The following is a 14,338-nucleotide window of genomic DNA, read 5'->3' on the forward strand; positions in this document are numbered from 1 at the left end:
GCAGGCTAGAAGTCACACTTCCTTTCCCCTGTACCAAGAGCCACACCCTGTGAGCCCCAAGGCAGAGATCTTGCTGAAAGACTAGGTGGGAGATCAAAGCTAGGCGCACACCTGGCAGAAGGGAAGCATTGCCCTTGGCTTTCCCCTTCCTCCCACCACATCTAACTCTTGGGAGCAGCGTCCTCACACCCCCTCATGCCCACAGGCAAACTGAGAGCTGAGAGGCAAACTGAGGTGTCCCTGTATCCAGCTGAGGCTCAGAGGAGGTGAAAAGAAGACAAGACCCCGGTCTGGTCTCAGATGGCAGGAAGTAGAAGGCTGTCACAACGGAGCATTCACCCAGCTGGGGCAAGGTGACCCTGCCCTACAGCAGAATATGGCTTAATAACTGTCCTATCGATCACCTGGGTAAACCTTCTCACTTGCAAAGGAGGCAGAAAGATGGAAGGAGGGGCCCCAGCAGCCCTACAGTGCTTATGTAGAGGCCCGGGGTCCAATAGCAGGTCCTCTCTTGTGATGAGAGGAATCTTTTCTCCTAAAAAACGGACCTTTCTCCCAGCCCAGCCTGGCGAGATGCAGAGTTTTTCCAGTGGTGCCAGGCCTTGAATCGCTTAGTAGCTCAAAAGCAGAACAAAGAACAGCCCCTGGGAAAGTACAGCCTGCTCGTCACCAAACCCTTTGATCAGGAGACCGATTAAGGCACAAACATACAACTTGGGCGGTCTCTTCTCACAGTGCCAGGCATTTAGATTTGTTTACTTCGTTTTTAGAAGTCAAGCCATCAGCTGGATCGTTTCAAGCCAACATCTACTTTGCCTGACTTGAAGATAGAAACCTTTGCACACCGGTTCTGCACTCCTCCAGGGTGGCCACGGGCATGGCAGTGCAGCCTGGACATGGCAGTGCAGCCCGGACCTCCTCCAAGCCCTCACTACATATCGTGGAAACAGCTGTTCCAAACTCAAAGTAGAATGGTTCATGTTTGCCTGATAGTTATAAGGTCTGGGGGCTTACTGCAAGGCTCTAAATCTTACGTCTACTGATAAAATAGAATAAGCTCATCCCTGTCAATCTTATGAAGTAGTTTCCAAAATAAAACTAACTGCCATCTAGTCAATTCTGACTCAGGCCGACCCTATAGGATAGGGTGGAACTGCCCCGCGACTGTAACTCCCCATCTTTCCCTGCGGAGTGGATGGTGGTTTAGAACTGTAGACCTTCAGGTGAGCAACCCGGCAAAGCCACTGAGCCAGCAGGGCTCCGTAGAGGGATAAATAAAACGTTCCACGTGAAAGCAGTCTGTGAAGGGAAGCACCGCACAGAGTTGGGATCGTTAGGGTCACAACCCAGGGAGGGAGGAAGAGCAGGGTGGGAGAGGAAGGCAGCGGAGCCAACGAAGAAAGCAAGAGAAGATGCTGGCACTGGATGAAATCATTCTGAAGAACTCTCTACGTCTAAAAGTGTCTGCTTAGTGGATGAAAAAAGATATTGGAAGTGGCCATTTATTCAAGCATATGTGTTTTCAACTAGTGACAGTTTGGTTTTTTTTCCCCGTAAATACTTTTATTGGGAACTCTTACATCTCTTATCACAATCCATACATTCATCCATTGTGTCGGGCACATTTGTACATAAGTTTCCATCATCATTTTCAAAGCATTTTTATTCTACTTGAGCCCTTGGTATCAACTCATTTTCCCCCTCCCTCCCTCATGAACCCTTGATAAGTTATAGATTATTAGTTTCATATATTACATTGTCCTGTCTCCCTTCACCCACTTTTCTGTTGTTTGTCCCCCTGGGAGGAGGTTATATGTGGATCCTTGTGGTCGATTCCCCCTTTCTCCCCCCACCCTCCCCTTATCCTGCTGGTATCTATTCACACTGTTAGCCCTGAGGGGTTTGTCTATCCTGGATTCCCTGTGTTTCAGGCTCTTATCTGTAGCAGTGTGCATGTTCTGGTCTAATCTGATTTGTAAGGCAGAACTGAGGTCACAATAGTGAGGGGGTGGGGGAGGGTAGCATTAAAGAACTAGAGGAAAGTTGTGTGTTTCATTGGTGCTATACTGCACCCTGGCTGGGCCATCTTTGCCTTGTGACCCTTCTGTGAGGGGATGTCCAATTGTCTAAAGATGGACTTTGGGTCTCCACTCCTCTTTTCCCACCCCATTCACATTAGTATGATTTTGTTCTGTGTCTTAGATGCCTGATACCTTATCCCATTGACACCTCATGATCACACAGGCTGGTGTGCTTCTTCCATGTGGGCTTTGTTGCTTCTCAGCTAGATGGCTGCTTGCTTATCTTCAAGCCTTTAAGACCCAGACCCACATTGTGCCTGACATAATGGATGAATGTATGGATTGTGATAAGAGATGTAAGAGTTCCCAATAAAAGTATTTACGGGAAAAAAAAAAAAAGGTAGAATTGTCACTTGTTGAAAACACATATGCTGTATCTTTTGGTAGCTGGGCTCCATCAGCTTTCTTCATCACATTTGCTTATGCACCCACTTTTCTTCAGTGATCACATCAGAAGGTGAGCATCACAGAATGCCGATTATTAGAACAAAGTGTTCTTGTGTTGATGGAGTACTTGAGTTGAGGCCCAATGTCCATCTGCTATCTTAATTCTTAACATATAGATATAAATACAAAGATCTATTTCCCTCTCATTATACATAATATATTCACATATGTACATGTCTGTATTTAGACCTCTATAAATGTCCTTTGCTTTCTGGTTCTTTCCTCTATTTCTATTTTTGGTCTATTTTAAAATGCAATACATTTGTTAGAATAAAAATGATGTCAAGTCCCTCTACACTCATTACACTCTTTCAGCCTTCTCAAGAAATGTGTGATATTGGCTTTCTTGACGCAATGTTTAGCTCATGATCACAATTTTGGTTTTCTCCACCCAAGGGACCCCAGTGCACCAAAGTCTCGGCTTGAGGCTGACATCGGATGTTGAGCGTAGAAGACAAAGTGAAGGGTCAACAGCCACCACCTTAGGGTCCCTTCGTTGCAAGCCTGTTGGCCCTTAAAGGTCCATTAGCCAAACCAATGCTTAGAACATCTTCCCCTGAGGATCTTAGATCCACAGCACAGCACCTGACCCATAGCAAGTACACAATAAAGTTCCTGGAAAAGTGGAATCGAAAGATAATGGATATGTAAAGCAAGTAATGTACCACCCGGCACCCACAGAGTACTCAGTAATAGTAGGCATTATTAGGTGGGTTAGAAATAACTGTCTAGTTTCCACCCATCAGTTCTTGTTATAGCTCTGGGGGCCACACAAGCCTGAGAACAACACTGACCAAGAGGATAAGTCAACAAGTGCTGCTAAGAGTATCATAGAAACCTTTATGAAGCAAAAATACCACATGTGAAGCGATTGGCTCTCAATGTCTCATCCCTCTAGCCTTCACAGAAGAATCCCACACTCTTCAGTTCCCCTCGCTTCAAAGGGGCAGTCTGAGGGACTCGAATCAGGTTCCTTTTAAGATGTCTGAACAGACAAAATCTGCTCTGCAGGGTAAGGGGTACAGTGTTTACTAATGGAATTCTCCAAAGAGCGACCCTCCGAAAAACGAGCAGCTTTAGGGTCTGGATGGAAAAAGCATCCGTGGTGCAACCTCGCAGGTCCTTTGTCGCCACTGCAGATTTCAATTCTCTTTAAATTTCTTCACACTCTCACTCTGTGGTCACCCTGTGCACTTCAAGAGAATCTGTCAACACGACCTTTGGAACCCAAAAAACAGTCACCATAACTTTGGGGGCTAAATTCTCTGCCCTGAGTTTAACTGGCCCAGAAGATCCCCTCGGAAACCACTGCTTCTATTAGGTCATATTTTTTAGGCACCCTATGGAGAGTAAGACAAGTGTATGACTGAGAGAACTTGTCTGCAGCCATCCACTGATCACAGAAACATGTTGAAACATGTTGAAACATGTATGGTTTGGAATCACTGACAGGTCAACTACACAGGCAAACCCACATTTTCTAACATATAGTTACGTCAGTCTGGCCATCGAAGCACCTAGCTATATCCAGTGATGTGAGTCAGGACCTGCTCACCAGCACCTGACAGCAACGACACTGACGCAGATGTTCAACACCTCTGAGTACATACGAGGGAGTACCCCCCTCCACAAAAACAGAATTTTTTTTCAAAGCCATGTATTTAAATGTTTTACAAAACAACCTTATCACCTTCAAAGTACTCTCCATTACACTTAATACATTTGTCAAATCTGTGATTCCATTCTTGGAAACATTTTTCAAACTCATCTGTTTGGGTGACTGACAGCACCTCCCTCGTTTTGTTGTTCACCTCTTCTACTTCATCAGATCGCTGTCCTTTATGTCCCTGTTCATTCACGGAAACAAAAAGAAGTCACACAGAGTGAGGTCAGGTGAGTAAGTGCATGGGACAAGAGAGGCATGCTGTTTTTTTGCCAAAAACTGGCACACTGAGCTGACTGCATGAGCAGGTACATTATCGTGGTGGCAAAACTAGTCCCCCGAGTTGAGTTGACATTTTCTTACGTTCGGAAATTTGACAGATGTCAAGAGTCAGGTTTGTCATCAGTCAACATTTCACCTTTTTATAAAATAACAAAACCACTCATACACTTGAGTTTTTCCCATAGTGCTGTCCTTGTAAGCTGTGTTCAACATCACAACAGTTTCTGCGGCATGTTTCCAAAGCAGGATATAAAATTTCACAGCCGGACTCTGTTCTCTTAAATTGCCCATCACAAAAAAATGAGGTTCTAACAAAACTACGAAAAAATTCCCTGTGACCAGATGGAACCTTCCCTGACACCACCCCTGGGTGCACTAACTCCCAGCGAGCTGCTCAATGCTGCCTAGTGGGGAGAAGTGAGTGCTATGAACGCTCGGCCCAGCAGAGCTTTGCTCTGTTATTTTTGGGTTTCTCCTCAGTACCTCCTCATATGTAGCTGGAATTTCTAAAGAGGATTCAATTATTTCAGAAGATAATTCTATCATTGAAAGGCACAATTTTATGTTTTCAAGTAACCAAGGCACAATGAATGATCTAGATTCTTCTAGAACAACAGTCTAAGAAGAGGCAGGAGCAGCAGGAGGTTATAGAATGTGGCTATTAAGCAACATGAAAATAACTGCCCCCTGTGCCATGACCCCAGAAGAACTGGATGATGCCCAGCGGCTATTATGGAATATTTTCCATAAAATAATCTTGATCAAAATGGGAAAATGCAGAACTGAATTTCAAACTCTCATGGATTCTAAACCTCCTGGACCCGTGAAGATTGGATGAACCAAGATAACCTTTAACCCTTAACAAAAAATAATCTCCTGAAGTCTCCTAAAACCAAGCAAGAGTTTAACTTAATAGGGAGAAAATGTCTGCCTTGAGCATAATAGAAAAACTGTCCATTCAGGATCAAAGACCAAACAGGAACCTCAGGGGCAGTGAATTATGTTCATGGGACGGAACGACACAGAACAGGAAGCTGGGAAGGGTTGTTGAACTTGAAGCATGTAATCAATGTCACTAACTAGCACGTGTAGGAAATGTTGGGGGCGTGGGGGTGGAGAACAAGATTTCATTTCAGTAGCCCTCTCTACTGTGCTCTGGGAAACATGGTCCATTGCTTCCTCTTCCTGTGTACCTGTGCAGAATTTCTGCTGTCTAGAAGCCAAGATGATCCAAACAAACAAGCAAAACCCCAAACAAAATTAGAAGTTCCAGAAACAGATGCTGCTCACTCTGGTCCTCATAAAAGGAGGGATTTTTTATTAAAAAGATGCACAGAGAAGATCATGATTGGACTTACTCAACATTCAAAGGGGGAAACCCTTATGAAGTGGAGCCTGTGTTGATTCAGATTTAACACAAAGGCATTTAACGGAAGCAGGATAACAGAAGTGAGGTGGGGGTGGAAGAAAATAGGCACAAGGCAAAAAAAAAAAAAAAAGGAAACAACAGGATGTCAAGTGACCGGGAATGCTGCTCGAGAAGATCTAAAGCAAAGCCCAATTAAAGCTTACCTGAGAAGTCATCACAAGCAGAAAGAGGCAGCAGGTAGATGAGAGTGGAGGGCTATAAAGTGGTAGCAGATCAAAATATCGCTTGAGCAACTGGTAGATGCCAAGCATTGGGGGAAATCGTGAGGAGGAGAAGGGGGAATGAATGGGACAGGGAAAGGAAGATCAGACTTCACATGTGGGGGCCTGGCTTCCAACTCCAACCCTGAGCCTGACGCATGGTGCTTCGCCTTTGGGGGCTGGCTTTGCCTCGTAAAACAGGGGAGTTGTCCTGAGAATCTCTAAGCTCCTCACAGTGCTGGCTTTCTGTGCATCTGTGACAACAGGAACAAGGAGAAAGTGTGAGGCCCAGGAGGGCAGAGATCCCATGTTCGCCAACGACTCTTGTGTGCCCAGTCTGGCACGGGGCACACCCATCCAGCCTGCTGTCTTCACTCAGAAATAAGTAAGTGGATGAGCACAGTGTGGCCAGTGGGGAGCATGTCCTCTGTCTTAGTTACCCAGGCCTGCGATGGCGGAAATACCACAAGTGGACGCCTTTAACAAACATATTTCTTTTCCCACAGCTCAGGAGACCAGAAGTCTAAACTTAGGGCACCACCTCTAGAGAAAGGGTTTCTTGCTTGTGGCTATAGGGGAAGGGTCCCTGTTCCTTGGTTCCCTGGTGATCTTCAGGATGGTGTGGCAACTATCTTTCACCATCTCTGCCCACACAAGGCGTAGTAGGTCTATCACATGATCAGAAGAAGAAACCTCATTCCCAAGTGGGACTCAGGTCCCTGTGAGGGCACACAACCTTGGAGTTAGGGCTTGGTCCACGTACATTTGGGGAACACACTTCAATCCACAACACCATCTCAAAGAGCACACTTCAAAATAGAATCCGTGGCTCATTAACTCATCTATTCGTTACACAAATTGTTCCAAGGCGCAGAGAGGCGGCTCTCCTCTTTCTATGGCATAATGACCAGGGGTCCTCAAACTTTTTAAACAGAGGCCAGTTCACTGTCCCTCAGACCCATTGGAGGGCCGGACAATAGTTTAAAAAAAAACTATGAACAAATTCCTACGCACACTGCACATATCTTATTTTGAAGTAAAAAAACAAATGGGGCAACAACACCCGGCGGGCCGGATAAATATCCTCAGCAGGCCGCATGTGGCCTGTAGGCCATAGTTTGAGGACCCCTGGCTTAGTAGGTTTCATGCTGGGCTGCTAACCAAAGTCAGCAGATAGAAACCACAGGCCACTGCAAAGAAAGCTGAGGCCGCTACCCTCAGAGCCGGTTATGATCTTGGAAGGCCACAGGGCCAGTTCTACCCTGTCCTGCAGGTTCACTATGAGTATGAATCGATGGACAGCAGTGAAGTTGGGTTGGGTTGGGTTTGGGGTTGGGTTGGGTTGGGTTGGGTTTTCCCTGTCCTAAGATTTATTGTGTCAGAAACCCTATGTAGGGTCCCTGTGAGTCGCAATTGTCTAGGTAGCAGTGGGTGGGTGGGGATTCACTGTGTAGGCACTAACTGCCCAGTACTGCTGCCTTCTCAGAGCTGATGCATTGGGGCTCTGTCAGGCAGTGAACACTCTAGGAGACACAGAAGCCAAAACAGCTCAGAGCCAGCCTAAGCAGGTGGAGTGGTCAGCTTTGACTGGGGGGCAAGGGGTATATGGATGAGTCATGGGAGATAAAGCTGGAAGCGTGAGTTGCGTCCACCTGGCTCAGCCTGGTCCACCAGCAGCACTAGCCGTCTATCATGAGAGGCAGGACCATGGTTAAGGGCCCAGGTTTGGATCTAGACATCGGGGTTCCAACCCAGGTTGAATTGTAAGCAACTAGCTTAACTTTCCCATGCCTTAGTTTCCATAGAGACCAACAACCAAACCCACTGCCATCCAGTCTGTTCTGACTCATATCAACCCTGCACGGGGCTTCCAGAACTAAGTCTTTCAGGTAATGGGTAGGACACAGCAGGGAGGTGGGAGGCAGAGAGACGAGTTAAGAGGTCGCTGCAGTTCTAGGGGAGGAGAGCTGGGCACACAATGCAGCAAAGTTGAGGGATCGAGGAGAGGAAACTGGCCAAAGACGAGCCATCTGAGCCACTGAATAGATCAAGCTTGACACGTGCTTTGACGTGGCTGATGCAGAAACTGGAATAGGTGAGGGAGGCAGTCAAAGCGTTTGTCTGGGAAAAAAATGTCCATTTTCCCACTGAGGTGACCGTTAAAATTAGTTCAGCTTGCCCTAGACTGAAGGAGCCCTGGTGTCACATCGGTGGAGCACTAGGCTACTAAGCAAAAGGGTTGTAGATCGAGCCCCCACCCCTGACTCTGAGAAAGCAAGACCTGGTGATCTGCTAGATTACAGCCTACAAAACCCTATGGGGCAGTGCTACTGTCACATAGGGTCACTATAAATCGAAATAGATGAGGCGATGCCTAACTAATAGGCCTAGATCCCAAGCTTCTCACACAACTTGTTACACCCAGTGGTCCCTGTACATGGTAGGCATTCTGTGTTTGTTGAGTGAATATTTGCCAGCAGGACTAAAGCACAGAGGCAGCACAGGGACCTCCGGGATGGGACTGTGACACAGGCTACTTTCACACATTTACAAATTAGTAGAGCTGACCCTTTACAGAGAAGAACAAACGCTGAAAGCTGGCAAGCGATCGTATTTGCTTGCATCTGCATAAAGCTGTTGTGGCTTTGGTGGGCATCTATTGTCGTTTGAGAATAATTAGTGAAAATACAATCAAGCAGAAAGAAAATGCTTCGAACATGATGATGGCAGCATAAACACAAATGTGATTGATACAATTGATGTATGGATTGTGATAAGAGCTGTAAGAGCCCCCAATAAAATGATTTTAGAATAATAATACAAAATGACTCCTTGGTGTTCTTGACATTCCCCAAAGATTTGAGAGAAGGGACAGGCAGGGTTAGCACCAAAAACCAAAACAAAACCCACTGCCATTTAGTTGATTCCAATTCATAGCAACCCTAGATAGGGTTTCTGAGACTACAAATCTTCCTGAGAGCAGACAGCCTCAACTTTCTCACATGGAGTAGCTGGTGGGTTTGAACCACAGACACCATGGTTAGTAGCCCAGGAGCTGAACCACAGTGCCCCTAGGGCCTCTACCAGACTGGCAATAATAGATGAATATTTCTGAGATGGCAGAGATCTGGAGCAGAATTCCATGTTGTGAATTCTATCTTTATGGGATGGCTCTTTCTCAAATGCAGCTACATGTCAGGTCAGTGGATATCCCCAGAGGGGAGGGCAACCTCTAAAAGAAAACACATACACTGTGAGAGAGAGAAGTCGCTCTCGCCTTCCTAATCTCCATGTTCTTCACTATTGTCGCCTTTGACAAATTTGATTTGAACCTCTCGACACTGAGGATGCAGAGCAGGGGTTTTGAATGAACAATGTCTCACAGATGAGCAAATTACTTGCAAATACTTGATGTTTTAAACTATGAAAGGGTTTCACATTTCACATGTGTAAGATTCTATGTTATGGAAACTAACGTGCAACTAGGAGCCCTGGTTGGGCAGTGGTTAAGCATTCGGCTGCTAACCCCAAAGTCAACAGTTCCAGCCCACCCGTCGTCGTCAGGGGGAGGTGGGGGAGAGGCAGGCAGGCTTCTTCCATGAAGATTAAGCCTTGGAAGGCCCCTGGGGAGAGTTTAACTCTGCCCTACAGGGTCCCTATGGAGTCTAAATTGACTCTGAACTGTACAGCTGTGACGAAGTGCAATTGAAAAATAATAATAACCAAATCCTTCAACTCTCTAGCTAGCTTTCTCAGCCATCACCTTAGCTGGCCTCGTCGAGGCATTGCCTCACCCTCCAAGGCTGGTTCCCCCATTCATGAAAGGTGGGGTGGAGGCAGGTGAGCACAAAGCTCCTCCCTGCTCTAACACCACAATGCCTGGTCCTATGCCAGGAAACACCCGATGGCATAAATGTTGCATGAGGACGGTGGCTTTTACCCTCCTGGCCATGCTTCTACCATTAGGCAAAACAGCAGACGACAGGCCAACTCCGGGTCCCCGGGTGCTGTCAATGATTAACAGAAAGGGTGGAGGTCATCGTCCACCCAGCAGTGCCTACCAAGAAAGGTCTGGCCATCTATTTCCACAGCAGCGGCCATTGAAAACGCTACAGGGCACAGCTCTATTCCCATACTCATAGAGTCGCCATGAGCATCGACAACTGGTGATTCTTCCTACCCCTTTCGGTTCATCTTCCTGCCCGAAACCCTCACCCTCACGTTAAATGAAGTAAGGGCAATTGACCAGAAAGGGGTGGCCACGAAGCCCGTTGCTGAAATGACTAGCAATCACAGGAGGCCCCTTCCGCACAACTCCCACCTGCCCAACCTGCACAACCAGGCCCCGGGAGTCCCAAGTCCTTTCCACCCCCATCTACCCACTGCAACCACAGGCGCAAATATACGAAACCGTTGTGAGGATGGCGCAGCACCGGGCGGTGTTTCGGTTGGTTGTGCCGAGTGTCGCTATGAGTCGGAACCGCCTCGACGGCATCTAACATCTGCCCACAACCGCGGCCACCGGCACCATGTCCCCTGCAGGTTAAAACTGTATAGCTCACGCCTAACCCACCCCTTCCCTGACGGGCCTCGGACACCGCGCTGAACACAGATGACCTCCTAAGTCCCTCAGATCCGTACGGGGCACAGTCGGCCTGAGGACCCGCCCCCGTGCTCCCTGCACTCCGGCTAGTGCTCCCTCGCGGGCTGAGGCAAACCCGCCCGGGTCCCTTCGGAGGCTAGGCTGCGGCTCTGTCCTCCCTGCTGTGGGGACAGGGGTGGCGTGGGGGGTGGAGGTCTGGGCCGCTGCAGCCCACCCCACCCCCGCCGAGCTCCTCCAGCGGGCCGGCGGCTACCTGGTCCAGCAGCCGGTAGATGCTGATGCCCAAGGTCTCCACCAGCAGCTGCCAGTCGGCCCCGGCCAGCGCGGGCCCTTGGAGTTGGGCGCAGGCCTCCCGGAACTGCTGGTCGGAGAAGCCGCCGGGGGCAGGTTCCATTCTTCCTCCGCGGCCGCAGCGCTTCTGCCGGGACAAGGCCGGGACGTTGGTGTGGCTTCGGGGGCGGGGCCCCGGCGTGTGGGCAGGACCGAGGCGCGCGGGGGAGGGGGCAGGGCCTGGAGCGAGGTGGGGCCTGGGTGGGAGGAGCTAGAGGCGGGGCCTGTGTGGGAGGAGCTAGAGGCGGGGCCTGGGCGGGAGGAGCTAGAGGCGGGGCCTGGGCGGGAGGAGCTAGAGGTGGGGCCTGGGGGGGAGGAGCTAGCGGTGGGCGGAGCTAGAGCCTGGGTGGGAGGAGCTATCAGTGGGCGGGGCTATATGTGGGCGGGGCAAGGGCGAAAGCCGAGGAAAGCGGCCCTCCTTATGAGAAAAGGAGTGAGGAAGTGAGGAGGCTGCCAGAGAGAAGGAAAGAGGGAGAAACAAGGCGCTCGTCCTCTCAGAAGTTCATCCGTCATACCTTCCGCAAACCAAACCAAACCAAACGCACTACCATCCAGTAGATTCCCACGCAGAGTGACCCTCATAGTTACAAGACTCTTAAAAAAAAATCATTTTATTGGGGGTTAGTACCACTCTCATCACAACCCATCCATCCATCCATTGTGTCAAGCACATTTGTGCATTTGTTGCCATCGTCATTCTCAAAACATTTGCTTTTGACTTGAGCCCCTGGTATCAGCTCCTCATTTTTCCCCTCCCTTCCCCACCCTTCCTCCCTCCCCCCTGATAATTTATAAATCATTATTTTTCCATGTCTTACACTGACTGATGTCTCCCCTCACCCCCTTTTCTGTTGACCATTCCCAAGGGAGGGGGTTCTATGTAGATCCTTGTAACCGGTCCCCCCTTTCTACCCCAAGCTTCCTCCACCCTCCCGGTATCACCACTCTCACCACTGGTCCTGAAGGGATCATCTGTCCTGGATTCCCCGTGTTTCCAGTTCCTATCTTTCTCCACTAGCCGCTGGTGAGTTTGAACCACCAACCTCCTAGTTTGTGGCCAAACGCCTAATCTGCATTGCCACCAAGGCTCTTCTCTTTGCTTTCTATCCTTTACCTTCTCTGGAAAAGGTAGGGAAATTCTCTAAGCGGTTGGTAGAATTAAGTAATAATTTATAAACTATCAAGGGTTTATGAGGGAGGGGGCGGGGAGGGTTGGGAAAAAATGAGGAGCTGATATTAAGGGCTCAAGTAGAAAGAAAATGTTTTGAGAGTGATGATGGCAACAAATGTACAAATGTACTTGACACAATGGATGGATGGATGGATTGTGATGAGTTGTACGAGGCCCCAATAAAATGATTTTAAAAATTAAAAAAGGAGGAGGGGAAGACAGAGCAGAAGTACTTGACATTTCCCCCCGGGAATCGGTGTAAGAAAAGTTCTCCTCTCTAGGTAACGCAGCTAGAAGCACATCCGGAAAAGGGATCCTTGGGAATCCATCAGGCCCTCAAAGGGTCCATGGTGCAAAACCAGTTAAGAAATGTAATCCGGCCAGGGGATCCAAGACCGAGCAGCAGGGGTTCTCAGATTGGATTGCAGGATAAATTTGCCCACCCTGGAAGGTGTGGAGGCTCATCGGAAAGGTGTCCTAATCTGGCCAGGATTATTTCTGCAGCTTGCACAGAATAGATCTTTGGGCAATTCAAAGACCTTTTTGTTCCTCTGAAGGTCCTCCAGTATGATTCTATTTCCCATGAGCATACCACACTTGGCTTTAGATCAAACAGATAGTTTAACGGCCAAAACAGCAAAACAACAGTGAGTTAGTTAATTGTGCCAGCCTGGCCGATAATCACATGTGGGGCTGGTTGAAAGGCAGAGGGATAAATGGGTGGTGAAGCCTCGCCTTTCCAGTGCTTGGGTCTCTTGTTTTGTGATGGTTGCACCAGGTGCAGCTGCCTTAGCAGTTCCCTGCTTCAGCTTGCAAGATTGACTTCCTACAAGACATCCCCAAGGAGAAGCCACATGGATCTATCCCGATGCAGCCCTGGGTGCTGGAGCAGCCGTGTGGAGACCCTGCTAGTGCTGAGATGCTTGTTCGTTCACTGACTCAGCTTTCCTCCTGCAGTCGGCATCATTGCCTCTGTTCTGTGAGGTGGAGGACTTTGTGGACTGGTGTTGGGTAAATGGGTTAATGTTGGACTTGTGGGCTTGGGCAGCATTGGGTTGGGATGTTTTCATGATGCACATTTTCTTTACATAAAACTCTCTTATACATGAGTCGCTGTGGATTTGTTTCTCCAAAGTACCCATACTAATACAAACAGCAACAAAACCGCAAAACAAATCCTTCTAGGTGCAAATAAACTGTGGAGATCCATGTTTCCTAATCTGTAAAATGAGGTTAAGAATTGTTCTTTAGGGTTGAAAAGAAGATTAAATAAAACTACAGACATGGAACATTATTGCCCTGTGCCTGTGTCAAGACCAATAGCCCCTGAGAATGCACACAGTTCTGCAACACACAGACGTTTCACCTGCACTTAAAATCCTTGAAGTGGTCAGTAAGCGATGCTTTCATGCCAACTTGCAAGGAGAACAAGAGGATCACAGTTTGCAGGGGTCTCGAGTTCATGTTCTCTTTAATTCAATGCTGTGCTATTTATGGTATGGGTCTAGGGCGTGTGAAATTTTCCTCGACTGAATGCACAAATGGTTTTAGTAATAATTTTCCACTTTTTAAAAAATGTCTTGTAAGTTATAAATCCTGCAGTAAAACTGTATTTTTTAAGAAGCAATTTTATCTAAGACTGTTGGCTGTGAAGATGATCCCTGAAAGGATCATTTCTATCGTTTGTTTCTAAAGAAGGTTCTCGGAACATGAGAAGCCATTGCCTATGTTTCTCAGGTCCCTTCAAGCATTCCCAGTCTACGGTGGGCCATTACGAAGCTGCACTTTGACTCATTCGGGAAGATGAATTAAACCAAAAAATACTCTGTGCCCTAGGGTCAGTTCTGACAGCGACCCTTCAAAACAAAGTAGAACTGCCCCTGTGGGTTTCTGAGGCTATCTGTCCATTTTTACTGAGCAGAAAGCCTCATCGGTCTCACAAGGAGCAGCAGGTAGGTTCAAACTGCTGACGTTGTAGTTAGCGGTCCAGCTCGAGCACTAGGGCTCCTGCGTGGAGGTGAATATACCAACAGCATCTTGGAAGATCTGAAGGGGTGTCAAAAAGGTCATGGCATGACAAATGAACTAAAAGATAATAGAACTTTCCCTTGAACAAGGTGAAGCCCCCTTGA

At 47.9% G+C, this 14,338-nt stretch overlaps 1 protein-coding gene across 1 annotated transcript in view; it reads right to left on the reverse strand.

The window, feature by feature from the left end:
* LOC101655448 (phosphatidylcholine transfer protein) overlaps nucleotides 1–11,116 on the reverse strand; it is a 30,521-nt gene extending 19,405 nt beyond the window's left edge. Inside the window, exon 1 of the mRNA XM_004707393.2 lies at nucleotides 10,959–11,116. Within this exon, the coding sequence (XP_004707450.1) occupies nucleotides 10,959–11,099 (141 nt within the window). The 5' untranslated portion in view covers nucleotides 11,100–11,116. The remainder of the gene's footprint in view (nucleotides 1–10,958) is intronic.
* Nucleotides 11,117–14,338: the final 3,222 nt, after the last annotated feature.

This window comes from Echinops telfairi, unplaced genomic scaffold (assembly GCF_000313985.2).
Source record: "Echinops telfairi isolate 266 unplaced genomic scaffold, ASM31398v2 ScPeMD7_7458;HRSCAF=8496, whole genome shotgun sequence".
Taxonomy (NCBI): domain Eukaryota; kingdom Metazoa; phylum Chordata; class Mammalia; order Afrosoricida; family Tenrecidae; genus Echinops; species Echinops telfairi.